Consider the following 15,543-nt stretch of genomic DNA (forward strand, 5'->3'; position numbering starts at 1 on the left):
AGCCTACCTTTTTCTTCTGCTTGGAGGAAGGATAGCTTTCCAAATAATAGTGATACTGGAGCATGAATTTATAAAGGTAGCTGAAAGTTGGGAAGCTTCACCTGGTGGGAAATCTCTAAGCTAATTTCCATTTCCCTATAGTTAATGGTCTTGGAGAATGAGTTTGCCCTAAGCCTTCAGGCTTCTGTGCTCCAGTCTTTCAGGCAGTTGGCAATACACAAAGTCAGCTGGACCTTTCGAAGCACTGCGTGCCTCCCCAATTCCAGGACTCTCTCCAAGGGTAGCCTGGTTATCAAATCATTGGTCCCAAAAGCCCATTTGTGTTCCACTGCAAGGTAAGTCTAAGGCTCTCTTCTTCAATAAATTGATTCTATGAGTTCCCACAGAGGCTAAAAATAGGCACAGCTCTGCACCATTCACACATTTTGCTAACATGTCCTCAGTTTAGACACTAAGGATTGTGGGTCTATTTCCCACAGTTAGGCTTGAGGGCTACTTTAGACCTGTTTTTCCTGTTCCTGTATCTTTCCTTCCACGTGAGTGAGACCTGGGGGGAGAAAGCAGGGTTATGCCTAGACTACCACCATATTTCCTTAACCACTCGCAAAAAAGGGACAGCCAACATAATAGGGCTTCTAGCTGCTGGGCCTTGACTTGTCTACTAGTTCTTTTGGATTCTGTGCAAAGCTGAAGGGGGTTTGATTCTAAGAGTGACAGTTGGGCAGTGAGGTCATAAGTTTCTAGTGGAAGGGAAGGTTCCGGAACAAGTTCACATCAGTTCCCACTGCTTAGGTTCCCTGTGAAGGCAAGATGTAAGGACACTGACTTATCTGTCAACTCAGCCGGCTCTCCCAGCTGCCTCAGACATCCTCCTTCCCCCCTCCCTTCTTCCCCTCCCCCCCAACTGGTAAACCCCTGAGGGAGGGAGGAAATGGGGTAGTTCTCTTGTTCTAGGCTTCCCCTCCCTCCCTCAAGTCCAGCTGGTTCAGAGCAAAGAGGTGTCCCGAGTGAGGCTAGGGAGCTGCCAGTGTCTCCAAAGGAACCAGGCAGTGTGGATCAGCTTCAAGTGTTCAGAGCCTGAATGAAGAAGATTTGCCAATGAAGTCAGCTTTCTGCTCTTGTCCCGAGCCCCGGGCTCTTTGTTTCTAAGTATATTAGATGGGGTCCATTTCAGGATCTGGGACTTAGTAAGGAGGGCTAAAGATTAGCTTTAATCTAGAGATCCTATGTCTTGAGCTGGGAGGGACCTCAGGAAGGGAGGCTGAGTATCTTGCCTGAAGTCCTATGGGCAATAAATACCAGAGTGAGGATCTTAGCCCAGGTTCTCTGAATCCAGTACCAATTGGGAGTCAGCAGCAGGTACAATCCAACTGTGAGAGGCAATATGGTACTGAGCATTAGTCTCAAGCCCCAGCTCTGCCATTTAACTAGCCTTTGTCATCTGGGACAAGTTAATTCCTAAACCTGTTTCCTCACCTGAAAATAAGGATAATGAACTACTTCACACACTTGTAAGATCAGATAAGGTAATGTAGGCACCAAAAAATACTTGGTAAACCATAAAGGAGCTGTTATTTATTATTATTATTATTTTTTTAGAGTTGGGGGCAATGTTTTGAGGAGACCTCCCTTTCTGAGAGTCTAGTTTTAGCAGTCTAGAGAGCTTCTTTCTTTCCACAGGGGCTAGAAAGTTCAGGATACATCCTGGCTTTTGGGATCTCTCAGCTGATCACAGAATTTCATATTTGGAAGGGACCTTGGGAGCCATGTGGTCCAAATTGTAATCTGAAAAAGAGTCTCACTACAACATACCCAATAAGTGGTCATCCTACCTTTGCTTGAAGACCTCCAATGGGGAGGAAACCCACTAGATCCAAGGTCTTGCAGTGAGTCAGGAAGGCAAGAGAAGACCCTTCTGCAGGGATAAGGTATGCTGACTCATTTGTTGTGCTCCTGAATGCAGGGCCTCGTTTGTATTTCCCTCTTACCATAGGATTGACTGTCAGCACGGAACCAGACCTCAGTCCATGTTGCCACTATGAGCAGCTCAGTCACTCTAGAGGACCTGGGGCTCCTCCTCAAAGATGGTCTGAAGATCCCAGAAACCCTGATTGTAAAGGAGATCTCTGATGGTTCTGAGTACAACCCCCAAGTGTCTTCCAACCTGACCCCGGAGCAAGACACTCTGAAACGCTGGAAGCAGCTAGAACAGTGGTAGGTACCTGAAGTTTGTCTCATCACTTAGGATATGGTTTCTCTTATACCTAGCTCCAGACAGGACACCTTTGTGAAGCCAAAACGTCTTTCCAACTTCCTTGAGGCGTCTCAGCCTGGAATCATTCTTTTTCTTTTGGAGGGGGGATTCTGAGTAGTGGTATACTCGTTAAATCATACCCCCCATACTTCTTCTGGGTGAACGTGGGTGACTGTGGTTTTAAAGCATGTGCTTGTCCTTCTTGGTTAGATCTACCTATGGGTAAATAGACTTATCAGCCTGTCTCCTCCACTTGTTTCCCGGCCTCTGGGTGTGTATCTCCGTGGCATCTCGCAGGGTGGCAGATCTGCAGGCTGAGGTGGTCTGCCTTCGAGGGCACAAGGAGCGTTCAGACCAAGCCGTCCTGAGCTTGTTGAGGGAGCTGCTCCAGATCCGGGCCCGGATACAGGTACAAGACTCTGAGTTGGAGCTGATCCGTGACGAGGTGAAGCAGCTTACCCGGCTGCCAGAGAAGGAAGCCTGTGAGGTGAACATGCTGCCCACTGTCAACTCCTTTGGAAGAGGCTTTCTTTTTGTGTGATCCCAGTGGGCTGGCAAACTGTCCGCAGGCTTTCCTGGGGCCATCTTTTTTGTCTATCTCTTGCTGGTCCTTCCTTTGCCATCACATCCCCAGGATTTTAGCATTGCAGAATGTTTTGCTGGGAAGTAAATTCCTTCTCTCTTCTCATTCCTTTGCCCTCCTTTCAGGCCTCCCTAAACAGAACTTATCCTCCCGATAATCCTGTCTTCCCTTTATACCACTTTGAACCTATCCCCTGACCCTTCCATTCAATAAATGGGACAGCTATGGTGAAAAAAATCAAACTTCAGAATTCAGTGGAAACTTAGCAGTCATTTACTCCAACCCCTTCATTGTACAAGTGAGGAAACTCTGGCTCACTGGCAGCATAGTTTCCCCAGAGCCAAATTCCCACTTGTCCAGCCTTAGAGCCCCAGAAAAATAACCCTATCTTACCTACAAGTTGTTCCTACCTCTGGCAATCCTAGCTGTCTGGGCTATAAAGCTCCGGGTCCCATTATCCAGCTGTCAGTCACCATGGATCATAGCAGAAGGCCTGGGTAAATCCAGAAAAGAAAAACAAAACCCAGTGCCCAAATCCTTCTCTTTGTAGCTCTCCAATACTGCAAATCGGAGCCACATGGAGTCAATGGAGAAAAGGTACATGTTCTCCTCGTGTCCAGAAATCATTCCATCCCACATAGGCATCGGAGTAGATTTGGGAGCAGTGTGATGTTCCCAAACAACTCCAGGACAAGGATGTTGGGACCAAAGAAGAGTGGTGGGGCAGATCCTACTGTTCTTGGTTCAGGAGCATTTCCTCCAGTTACCTTCTGACAGCAGAGATGCCCCCTTGCAGAAGGTGGCCAGAAGGGACAAGGTACTCCAAGCTTTCCCTCATTAGCTGACCCAAGTAGTCTACTCTCTAAGGAAAGTTGTGGCCGAAGTAATGTCACCTACTGACACATCCATCCTGTTGACTTGGGTCTGGGAGGAAGGAGAGCTCTTCAGGTCCCAGGTGGTTCAGGGGTTCTCATTGCCCAAGATGAAGGCCTCTGGCTGGTTTCTCTGGAATAGCCAGTGACATTCAAGCTCTTCAAGGAAGAGCCTCTCTGTCCTCAAATGGGTAGGTACCTGGGCAGCTGCCCAATCTCCCTCTCAAACCTGTGCCACCAGACCAGGGGGAAGAGGAAGATCAGGGCTGCTCAGGAGTAGAGAATAATTTATATCTCAGGTTGGTGGAGGTCCGAGAGTCCCTAGCCCAAATTAGGCGGAAACAGGCTCTCCAGGATACAGAAAAGAAAAACTTTGAGGCAGAACTACAGCTCAGGTATGTATGCCTCCATTCTCCTCTTTCTCTCCTCCAGGCCCTTTTCCCTTATCTGATATCTCTATATATCTATATACATGCATTAATACTTTCCTTGGCCTGCTAATCCATAGTGATCTCTCTCCCCTCTGAGTTGCTATAGTAGTTATGATCTGTCTACCTCATTCCATAATTTTTTGTGTATGGCCTTGTAATGATCATTTCATCTATTGTTGACTTGAACTGTTACATAAATTATTTATTGTTTTATCTTTCACATTTTACATCATATCTCTCCAACTAGACCATTAGCTTGTTGAAGCCAAGGACCATGCCTTCTCCATTTTCCATCTTCTATTATGTAACTAAGCATGTTGTAGATGATCAGTACAGACTTACTGATTACCGAAAGTAGACTTGCATGGAGGGGAGTAGTATGAGATAAAGATAGAACAGCAGGGTCATACCAGACTGAGTTTTGTTTAAATAGCTTTGAAGGACCAACTACGTGCAAAGTACTGTGCCAGCTGCCAGGGATTCCAAAATTAATACAATAGAGAGTCTGTTGTCAAAGAGCCTATGATAGGTGATGGACAGAAGACAAGTGAACAAATGACTCTAATAAAAGAGGGTCGGAGATAGGAGTGGAGGAGAGGATTCTGGCAAAGTGCTAGGAGAAATTTGAGGTGGAGATGCTCACTTTTATCTGGGGGCAATGGAATACTGGAGAAGGCTTCAGAGAGAAAATGGCACCCAAGTTGGGCCTTAAAGGAAGGGAGGGCTTTCAACAGAGATGGGGAGGAGCCTTCAATCCAGACTCATGTCAGAAGCAAAGGCAAAGATATGAGAGAGAGCAGGATGAGAACATACGGGAGAGATGCAGTTTTGGTGGCCATGTAGAATACGTGACAAAACATTAGCATGAGAAGAAGGATAGAAAAAAGTTTTGAAGCCAGACTGTGAAGTCCTTTTTGGGGCAGAATCTGGAGTTCATACTTCATTTTTGGAAGATAGTGGGGAGCCTCTGAAAGCTTTTTAGTAGAGGAATGGCGTGTTCAAAGCGGTGCATTAAGAAGATGACTCTGAAAACTACGTGAAGAATAGATTGGAGTAGATTGGAGAAAGGCCAGACAGACTGCAAGGAAACTGGTATTATAGTTATCCCTTCTACACTGCAACTTTCCCCATCGTGGTTTTGATATATCTCAGATTGGGATAAGAAATTAAATGGGAATTTTTGGAGAGTTTTGTGGAAGCCTCAGATGACAAGCAAAGGCTAGCAGAAGACACAAAAAAAGTTTAGAAACTCAGAAGTATATTTCATATATATACATATATATATGTATGTACAATTATTATTATATGATATCAACACACATTTTATAATAAAGTACTATAAACAACCCATAAAAGAAAAATAAAAAATTCAGATTTCTTCAATGGTACAAAGGGAGGGCCAAAAAATTTTACATGGATTTTCCAGATAGTGTGGGGGTGCCACACCCCTAAGATTCCACCCCACCCTAGTAATATAGAAGGAATAACTGTATGTAGGGGAGGAGGAGGGCAGCTAAGTGGTGCAGTGGATAGAGTGCCAAGCTTGGAATCAGGAAGACTCATCTTCCTGAATTCAAATCTGGCCTCAGACATTTACTAGCTGTCTGGCAAGCACTGGGTAAGTATCTTTGCCGGGAAAACCCCAAATGGGGTGATGAAGAGTCGGACACAATGGAAAAACAACTGAACAACAAGGGGAGGAGAAATATGGACCTTCACCAGAGTAGTAGTTCAGTTTAATTAGGATGTGCTGAGTAAGTAAAGGACAGTTGTTGTATAGGAGAAGGCTAGAAAGATGAATTGGGTCCAGACTGAGGAAGACCATGAAAGGAAACCTCTAGGAAATTTCTGTGCTTTCAATTGATCTCATCACTGGCTACCAGAGGAGGAGGAGGGCAAGCTTTGCTCTCTCTATAATGAATCTTGATGCTGGCTTATGCCATGGAAGCAGGTCCTTCAAATTGGGGGGGAGGGCTGGTTTTCTTTTTTTTTATCTTTGTATTCAGGATGAATGAGGGCAGGCTTAATGTAATGCCTGCATAGTCTACAACATGGAGGTTTGGATCCATCAAAGTTCTGATTTTGTCCATCCCAACCTGAGAAATACTCTTAGTTTATACATGCTAATTAGTATGCTGCCAAAACTCCATCCAGCTTTTGGATGGAATGGTCCTATTTATAGTAGTCAGGCCCCATGTTTAGGGTTGCTGAGCCCGATTGGATAAGGCAGTGGGGAAGACATTTTCCTTGAAAGGCTGAAAGCTTGTTAAATCATATCAGTCCTATATTTATTATCCCACTTCAGGACTAGTGAGCATTTTCCTTTCAAGCAACCCTGAGGTAAGTAGTATAAATAGTACTGGACCCATTTTACAGATGAGGGAGCAGGTTCAGAGAGTTAAAGTACTTCTCTGTCCTTTCAGAGCCAACAAGTGTCAAGGTCAGGCTTCTGAGATTTCCTGACACAAATGCTCTTTCTATATACCATGCTTGTTGCCCATAGGTTGGACAAACTGAGTGGGGACCTAAAGGAAGAAGCGGAGGGACGGGAAACAGCCTGCAATGCCCTGCGGCAGAACCAGGAAGAGAATGCCTGCCGAACTAGTCGGGATATTGCTGGGATACAGGTCAGTCAGGAAGACTTCACTTGAGGGCCTCCAGGTCACAGGTTCCCCACCCCTGCAGTCTGGTCCCAAATTCCTGTTGAATAGCTCCACCTGGATGTTCCATAGACATTTTGAACACAATGTGTCCAAAATAGAACTCATTGCCTCCCCCATCTAAACTCACTGTTCTTAACTTTTCCTGCTTTTGTCCAAGGTACATTATCCTTTCAGGCACTGAGGTTCATAATCTTGGGGTCATGCTCCACTGTTCATTCTCTCATTCTCATTTATCCAATCAGTTGCCAAACCATTCAATCTCTACAATATTTTGTAAATTTCTACAATATTTTGTAAATCTCTACAAAATTTTGTAAATCCTAACTATTCAGTCTCTACAATATTTCTCCCATCTCTTTCTTCTCTCTTCTCTTTGCAGCTAGCACCTAATTTCAGGCCCTAATTACTTCTCACCTGGACTATTGCAATAACCTCCTGATTGGTTTCCCTTACTCAAGCCTCTTCCTTCTCCAATCATCCATACAGCTGTCCTATTCCTAAAGCACAAGTCTGATCGGGCCACTCACCTGGATAAGAACTTTCACTGGTCCCCTTTTGCCTCTAGGAAAGACAGAAAATTCCAGGCAGCTAGGTGGTGCAGTGGATAGAGCACTGGCCCTGGAATCAGGAGGACCTGCGTTCAAATCTGGCCTCAGACACTTGACACTTACTAGTTGTATGACCCTGGGCAAGTCACTTAACTCTATTGCCTAGCAAAAAAGAAAGAATAAAAAGTCCTCTATTTGGCTTTTAAAGCTCCACAATTTGTCTCCAGCCTATCTTGCTATACTCATTTTGCATTATTCCCCTCACGTACTTCAGCCAAATTGGCCATTTTACCATTTGCCATATGTGACATCTTCTGGGCCTCTGAATCCATGCTGTGCCCTGTGCATTTCAGGCCCTCCCTCTTCACTCCTGCATCTTAGAATCTGCAGCTCCCTTCAAAGGTCAGCTCCTACAAGAAGCCTTTCCTAATCCCCTCAGCTGTTAGCTCTCCCCCTCCTCCCAGCTTCTCCCCCCACTCCACCTACCTCCTAAGTTTGTTGTGAGGATCAAATGAGAAAATATTTGTAAGGCACATAGCACAGTGCCTGGTGCAGAGTAGATGCTTAATAAATGCTTGTTCCAAGGGGCAGCTAGGTGGTACAGTGGATAGAGCACCGGCCCTGGAGTCAGGAGGACCTGAGTTCAAAATCGGCCTCAGACACATAACACTTAGTAGCTGTGTGACTCTGGGCAAGTCACTTAACCGTATTGCCTATCCAAAAAAAAGAAAATAAAATAAATGCTTGTTCCCTTTCCCTCTCCTCCAAAATCACCTTGTTGTTGTAGATAGAGATACATATGTGTACATATGTATACATGTGCACATGTGTGTATATATATGTATGTATGTGTGTGTGTATCCACACATACTTATCTATGTACATGTCTCTGGTGGGAAGCCACAGAACTGCTGGGCCTTGCTGCCCATCCTCCTGGGCTTCTTATATCTCCAGTAATCGACTTGCATTTTGTCTTTGCCTCTCCTCTAGTACCTGACACAATGCCTGCTATGTGAGTACTTAAGAAAGGCTCCTTGAATCGAATTTCCTTCTTGTCTAATCATCAACTTGCCAAATCATTTAAGCTCTCTGTATCTCATTTTCCCCACCTGTGAAATAGGAATAGCTTTACTGAAGAAGTCTGAGGTGGGAAAAGTAAAGGATCTCAACTTGCTGTAGATTTGAGGGAGTTGTTTCTGTTTTGTGTTCTTTATTGGGGACTTTGGTCAACGAGCACCAACCTGGTCTGCTTGAACTTCCCCTAGAGGGAGGTGTAATAGAGGGCATAGATGTGAATTTCTGCAATGCGGCCTCTTCAGTTCTGCAAATAGTGACCCTGGACTTCAGGTATCGTCACCATATACAAGGCTTGTCTGAAGAACTATGTGACAGGGTGAGCTTTCAGCTGCCCCCTGATAATACTAAAAGACACAGCTCTTGTTTGCCGATAGTTCAGCTGCCAAGTATCATTGGTGTTCCTTTCTCATTGCCCTTTGAGAAGTCAGAATCACGGCTGCACTGTGGCATGTGAAGCTCAGGAGATGGGCAGCGAAACCTAACAACTCTGTCCTTGTTGGATATTGGGAAAAACTGCTGGGCCGCTCACTTTCTTTTCTTTTCTTTTCTTTTTATTAATTTATTTTGAATTATCAACCATCACTTCCATAAGCTTTTGAGTTTTAAATTCCCCCCCCCCACCTTCACACCTCCCTCCCCAAGGTGGTGCACAGTCTGATATAGGCTCTACATATACATTCCTATTAAACATATTTTCACATTAGTGGTGTTGTAAGAATTAGAAACAATAGGAGTATCCACCAGAGAGAGGAAACAAAACACAACAGAAGAAAAAAAATAGCAAATAGTATGTTTCGATCTGCATTCAAACTCCATAGTTCTTTCTTCATATGTGGATAGCATTTTCCATCATGAGGCCTTTGGAGATGTCTTAGATCCTTGTATTGCTGAGAAGGGTTAATATCAATATTAGTCATTGCACAACGGCCACTCACTTTCTAAAGAGGCCTCAGTCCTGGGCCCAGACCTGACGTTTTCTTAAGAAACTGTTCTGGTTTTGGACTTTGTGGTTCTTCTTGTTGAGTTGTTTTTCAGTCATGTCTTACTCTGTGACCCTTTGGGGGATTTTCTTGGCAAAGATACTGGAGTGGTTTGCCATTTCCTTCTCCAGTTTATTTTACAGATGAGGAAACTGAGGCAAACAGGGTTAAGTAACTTGCCCAGGGTCACACAGCTAGTAAGTGTCTGAGGTCTAATTTGAACTCAGGAAGATGAGTCTTCCCAGGCCCAGCATGATTTTGGACTTGGTACGCAGCATTCCTAGTGTGTGCCGCTACCCCCTTGCCACCAGGCAGGGAAGGCTAGCATTATGTCCAGGCATTGTTTAGAGAAGTAGAGGAAAGATGGATACAGCACTCAGGCTCAGCAGAGTAGGGAAAAGGCATTGTCCCTTCCCTTTACCTACTACATATCAAATGGTGGCATCAGCTCCCCTTTCCCTCCTGATTCTGTCCCTGTTGCGTTTTGCTTTTTGATGGTGAGTAGCATACAGCTGGCACCTAACCTTCTGAGGAGGAAAGAGCTCCGAACTTAGGAGTCAGGAGGTCTACAGTTCAGTTCTAATACTGAATTGCTGTGGTTTGGGGCTGAATCTGTACCGTGAAAAGGTCAATTGATCTTTAAGGTCGTCATTTCTAGCTTTTACATCCTCAGATCTCAGGTCTCACTGGTTGATGTCAAGGGACTCTGTCCTCCAGCTTTTGGGACTCTTTCCTCTCCCTGCCACCTGCCAGTTCCCGGTTGAGTTCTTATCTTAGTTTCTGTACTGTGACTGGAAGGATGGAGAAGCAAGCCTGGACTTCTAGCACATCCTAGGCCGTTGTACAGGTGAGGTGCTGCAAGCCATTAGGGTTATGATGCAACACAGCAGGCAGGGTCTGGGCTGTGGGAGTCGAGCAGCCTGTTAGTGTGATAGGCAGCCAACGTTAGCAGTGCTTAGGTCTCTCCTGGTAGTGCTGTTCCACCCCTCCCTCTTAATCTTAGTTATGATTAGCTTGCTCTGAATTTGTTTTGTGTTTCATGGACTATCCCTGAATTCTAGGTCATTGTTATTGTGATATGCTAGTCTTGGTCATCCTCCTCAAAGGACCAAAAGCTGGAAGGAGCTTGGAGATGGGCCTTTCTCTCCCCTCATTTCACAATTGCTTTTTCTCACCTCTTCTCCAAGGCCAGGTTTGATTATTATAAATAATCAGTGACACCCAGAGAAGGGAAATGATTTGCCCAAGATTACAGAGGAGCAGATTTGAGATTAAAACCCAGGTCTGATTTCACTGTATTTCTTCTTGAGTATGTACTTCGTAGACACAAGATACTCATTTTTTTTTTAATTTCCTTTAGCAAGCTGAGACCTAGTCCTCTTTGAGTAGAATGGTATCACCCCCTCTTGGTGCCTTCTAAAATCCCTCCCACCTCTCCATCCTATGATCTTCCAGCCCAAGGGTTCTGACATCCCAGAAGGAGGGGGCCCTCACTGATGCACCTGCACTTCCTGCTCTCCTAGGGTTGGCATTAATGGCAGCATTTCCCCATAGGCTCAGGCACTTCAGCTTGGAGAGGAGATGAGTCTCAAATTCCTGAAAAGAGAAGCCAAGCTTTGTGGCCACCTTCAGAAAAACTTTGTGGCCATTGAAAAGGTGGGTGGGAGCTGCTGCCAGCCTGCTGGGTTCCCCTGAGGACTGGCAGTCTCATCGGAGGGCATTCCCAAGCAGCAGCCCAGAGCGGCTTCTAGGCTTCCCTGTTCCTTCCCTGACCCACGTCTCTGTCCCTTTGCGTCCATAATGTGATTTGGAAACAGGAGTGCTCTCAGCTACCCACCCAAATCCCTCACCTACCACAGTCTGCCCACCGTGGAGCCAGGAAGATTGGGCTCATGGGGGTGATATTGAAGGGATTCCTCTGCATATAGTATTAGAAGCAGTGAGACGCCCCCTCAACCTGGATCTAAATTAGACTGGCAATTGAGAAGCAGTAGAGACAGGACTGGGTAGGTAGTGAAGCCACTGACCTGAAGGCTTTCCCCCGGGGAAGAAAGAGCAATGGGAGATGGACAGGGACGAAGGCAGCCTCTTAGTGACACAGGAGTCCTCAGGCTCCTCATGGTGTGAGAGGGATGGCAATGTCTCCCAGCAGAAAATGAAAGTTTCTGAGAACACAAGGCTCAGATCTGAGAAGAACCTCTGGGAAGAACTGGAGGTCAAATGGCAGAAAATCCAGGTGCTGAATGAAGACCATTTCCGAAGCCTGAAGCACCAGCAAGAGGTTTGCTATTTGTACCTGATAATTCAGGGCAGAGCCTGAGAGGCCACACCCCCAGGTCATGTCTGGGTCTGGCCAAGTGCCCCAGTCCAGATAGAGCCAGCATATCCTTAAATTCCCGTGTCCTCTGGGGAGGAAGGTAGTCATGCCCTAAGCATCTAGGCGGGCCTGGGAGATGGGAGCTTTAGCAGAGGCTGCAAAACAGCCAGATTACTGAGGTTGCCAGGGACCTAGGCCAAAGTACGGGGCCTTGGCCTCTACTCTGAGCTCCCTCCAATAAACACAGCAGGAGGAGTCTCATCTCTTAAACCAGTGTCGAGCCCTGGACAAGGCTGTCATCCAGCTGACTGATTTTGTGAGAGAGAACCAGACATCACTCAATTCGATCCTCCAGGCAGAGCAGAAGAATAGGTGGGTGTGGGCTGGAGTTCAGAGCTTCTTTTGTGGAGGGAGTGAATGAATGAATACCTAGCAACCTCATCCCTCAGAGGTGGCGCTGGCCAGCCTTTCCCCTCCTTGGTCAGAATGTGGGCGCACAAAGGGCTGGAGCTCTAAGACATCTTTTCAGATCTTTCTGTCTTTTCATTCCAAGCACTCTCCTCCCCCCAACCCACCTACCCAGGGCAGCAGCCCTTCTAACCTAAGTGTTAAAAGTATCAAGAAGCTAGATGACTGGTTCTTCCTTCATCCTGTCCCTAGAACAAGCACTTTGGCTTGGGGATTCTAGGTTGCTGACAGTTCCTTCCACTTCCAGTCTTGGCCTCCTCTTGTTTGTTTTCTAGGAGAGTTTACTCAGAAATCACTAGAGAAGTACCAGAGAAATGGTAGAGGCTATGTGGTTTAGTGGACAGAATCCTGGATTTGGAGTCAGAAAGAACTGGGTTCAAATTCTTCCTCAGATATATACTAGCTGCGTAACCCTGGGCAAATCATTTAAACTCTCTGTGTCTCAGTTTCCTCATCTGTAAAATGAAGAGGTTGGACTCAATGGTCTCTAAGGCCTTTAAGTCTTTGATTTAAATCTTTACATCTTACAGCTTTAAATCTCTGATCCCACGAATTAATAAAAATCTGAGCGATAGTGACAACCCTGGAAGACAGTATGGGATAATGGAAAGGACATAGAATTTGGGATCTGACTCAGTTACTTGAACAAACCAGGCTTCAGTTTTTCCCCCTGTAAAACGAGGAAGCTGAGCTAGATGATCTCAGGGCCTTGGCCCCCACCCTGAGCTCCCTCCAATGGACACAGGAGGAAGAATCTGCTGTGTGATTTAGGGGGAATATACATAGTGACCCAAAGAACAGCATCCCTTGCTAGCTTGGGGGCATCAATTAAGACTAAAGGCCCTGGGTGGAAGGCAGGAAGGAAGGTGCACAAGACAATTTACCATTCACACAAAGATATTTCAGCATCCATAGGCCCTTACAGCTTTCAATCTTTGATCCCGTGAATTAATAAAAATCTGAATGATGGTGTGGTACAATGGGTTCCCGAGCCCTTCTGGTTCTGAATCTATGATCCTATGATAAGTCTGAGTCAGTGGTCAGATCCAGGACCCTAGCATTCCCCTGGTGGACACTGCTAGCCACAGAGCTTCCTCTTGGGCACCATTTCCAAGGGCACTCAGATTTCCCTGTCACTGTGATGTTGTCCTCAGAGAAGCCCAGGAGCAGTGCGAGAAGGAGAATATGGAGAAATTTACCACCCAGCTGCAGAATGACATATTAGCTGTCAGAGATTCTTTTGACAATGCAAACCGGGAAGCTCGAGCTGAACTGGAAAAGGTGGGTGTGGGTGTGGGTGTGGGGTGGGGGGAGGGAGGGAGGGAGGAAAAGAGAGAGACAGAGAGGGATATAGAGGGAAGAGATAGATACAGAGACAGAGAGGGATACAGAGGGAGGAAATAGAGACAGAGACAGAGGGATACAGAGGGAGGAGATAGATACAGAGACAGAGACAGAGAGAGATACAGAGGGAGGAGATAGATACAGAGACAGAGATACAGAGGGAGGAGATAGATACAGAGACAGAGAGAGATACAGAGGGAAGAGATAGAGACAGAGACAGAGAGAGATACAGAGGGAGGAGATAGATACAGAGACAGAGATACAGAGGGAGGAGATAGATACAGAGACAGAGACAGAGAGAGATACAGAGGGAAGAGACAGAGACAGAGACAGAGAGGGATATAGAGGGAAGAGATAGATACAGAGACAGAGAGGGATACAGAGGGAGGAGACAGAGACAGAGATACAGAGGGAGGAGATAGAGACAGAGACAGAGAGGGATATAGAGGGAAGAGATAGAGACAGAGAGAGATACAGAGGGAGGAGATGGAGACAGAGAGAGATACAGAGGGAGGAGATAGAGACAGAGACAGACAGAGAGAGATACAGAGGGAGGAGATAGATACAGAGACAGAGAGAGATACAGAGGGAGGAGATAGATACAGAGACAGAGACAGCGAGAGAGCGCTCCAGAACAAGGCTCTCTGGATCTTCTCCTCCTCTCTCTCTCTCTCTCTCTCTCTCTCTCTCTCTCTCTCTCTCAGAACCCTGGCTCTCCTTCCTGGTCAGAGGCTGGTAGAGGAAGAGGAGCAGAGGAGGGCTGAGTTTGGGTCCTGCCTCTACCATTCACTAGCTGTGGAACTTTGGGCAAAACATTGACTCTTCCCAGGCCTCAGTTTCTTTTTCTGTAAAAAGAGGGGATTGAACTTGTTCTAAAATCTCTTCCAGTCCTAAATCCATGATCTTATTTTCTCCAGAGCTCAGGCAAGATTCTATCAGAGAACACACCAACTGAACTTTGGGGTACAAAGCTTTGCCCAGGAAGCTGTAGGAGACAAAATAATACAGTGGAAAGAGCAAGGACCTGGGTTCAAATCCCACCTTTGACACTTAATACAAGTGTGACCTTGAGTAAATCCCTTCAGCTCTCTGGGCTTCAGCTTCCTCAACTGTAAAATGAGGGTGTTAGATTAAATGGCTTCTGAGGGATACTTGGCAGTTCTAGATCGCAGTGCTTTTGTCAAGATCTAGAACCGACCTGCACAACATACGGCCCGTGGCTGCTTGCAGCCCCCCAAAGGATTTCAGGTGGCCCACGAAAAATGTAGGGTTGCCATTGTGCATTCTCTCCTGTCGTCATGTAACCTATGGTAACCAACTACCATCAGTCTGTCTCTAGTCTAACCTATTTGCAGCCCAAAGAAGTTTAGTCTATTTTAATTTTGGCTCCCGCCTACTGCCAAGTTGTGAAGGTCTCCTCTAGAACCTCTCCCACCTTCCCTTCTCTTTTCTCTCAGCCCATGTGACTTTGCCCATCACTATGTAACTGGTTGCCTTCAGAAAAATGACTTTGCTGGCTACTCAATCATGTCAAATACCATTCCAGATCCAAGAAAAGAGTCAAGTCTTAGAGGAGTCCATTGGCCAGTTGGTCAGGGAGGTCAGAGACCTGAGTGACCACTTTGTAGCTTTGAGCTGGAAATTTGACCTTCAGGAACAGACCTTGAACCTGAAAATGTCTGAGGTAAGTGTCAGCTGAGGGACTTGGGAGGCTAGAGGGATGCCCCTATGGATGATAAGATACCTTTGTATGAGTGGGAAATTATCTCATGCAAATAGCCCCCCCCCCCCCCCCCCCCCCACCTCCCCTGCCCCACCCTGCTGCTGCCAGGTCTGTAGTCTTAATTGATGCCTCTAAGGCAGCCAACTTAGCAGGGTACACTATTCTTTGAGTTGCTGGGTATATTCCCCCTAAATGAGGACTGCTCGCTACAGAAATTTGAACGAGGACTCCTTCCCTGAGTTCTAGGAATTTTAAAATAAGCAGACTTGATCAGTTTCTCCTA

General features: G+C 46.1%; 1 protein-coding gene across 8 annotated transcripts in view; it reads left to right on the forward strand.

Annotated features, from left to right (window-relative positions):
- Window positions 1–15,543, forward strand: part of CCDC154 (coiled-coil domain containing 154) — a 25,281-nt gene continuing 9,738 nt past the window's right edge. Inside the window, exons 1-11 of one of the 8 annotated variants that reach the window (XM_021006716.2) lie at window positions 1–812; window positions 1,994–2,214; window positions 2,552–2,741; window positions 3,388–3,434; window positions 4,009–4,104; window positions 6,644–6,767; window positions 10,963–11,064; window positions 11,561–11,689; window positions 11,973–12,097; window positions 13,348–13,474; window positions 15,084–15,221. In XM_021006716.2, the coding sequence (XP_020862375.1) occupies window positions 2,039–2,214; window positions 2,552–2,741; window positions 3,388–3,434; window positions 4,009–4,104; window positions 6,644–6,767; window positions 10,963–11,064; window positions 11,561–11,689; window positions 11,973–12,097; window positions 13,348–13,474; window positions 15,084–15,221 (1,254 nt within the window). In that variant the 5' untranslated portion in view covers window positions 1–812; window positions 1,994–2,038. The other 7 variants (XM_021006714.2, XM_021006709.2, XM_021006715.2 and 4 more) reach the window with 7 other exon arrangements.

The sequence above is a fragment of the Phascolarctos cinereus genome, unplaced genomic scaffold, assembly GCF_003287225.1.
Source record: "Phascolarctos cinereus isolate Bilbo 61053 unplaced genomic scaffold, phaCin_HiC Scaffold_4;HRSCAF=312, whole genome shotgun sequence".
NCBI lineage: Eukaryota > Metazoa > Chordata > Mammalia > Diprotodontia > Phascolarctidae > Phascolarctos > Phascolarctos cinereus.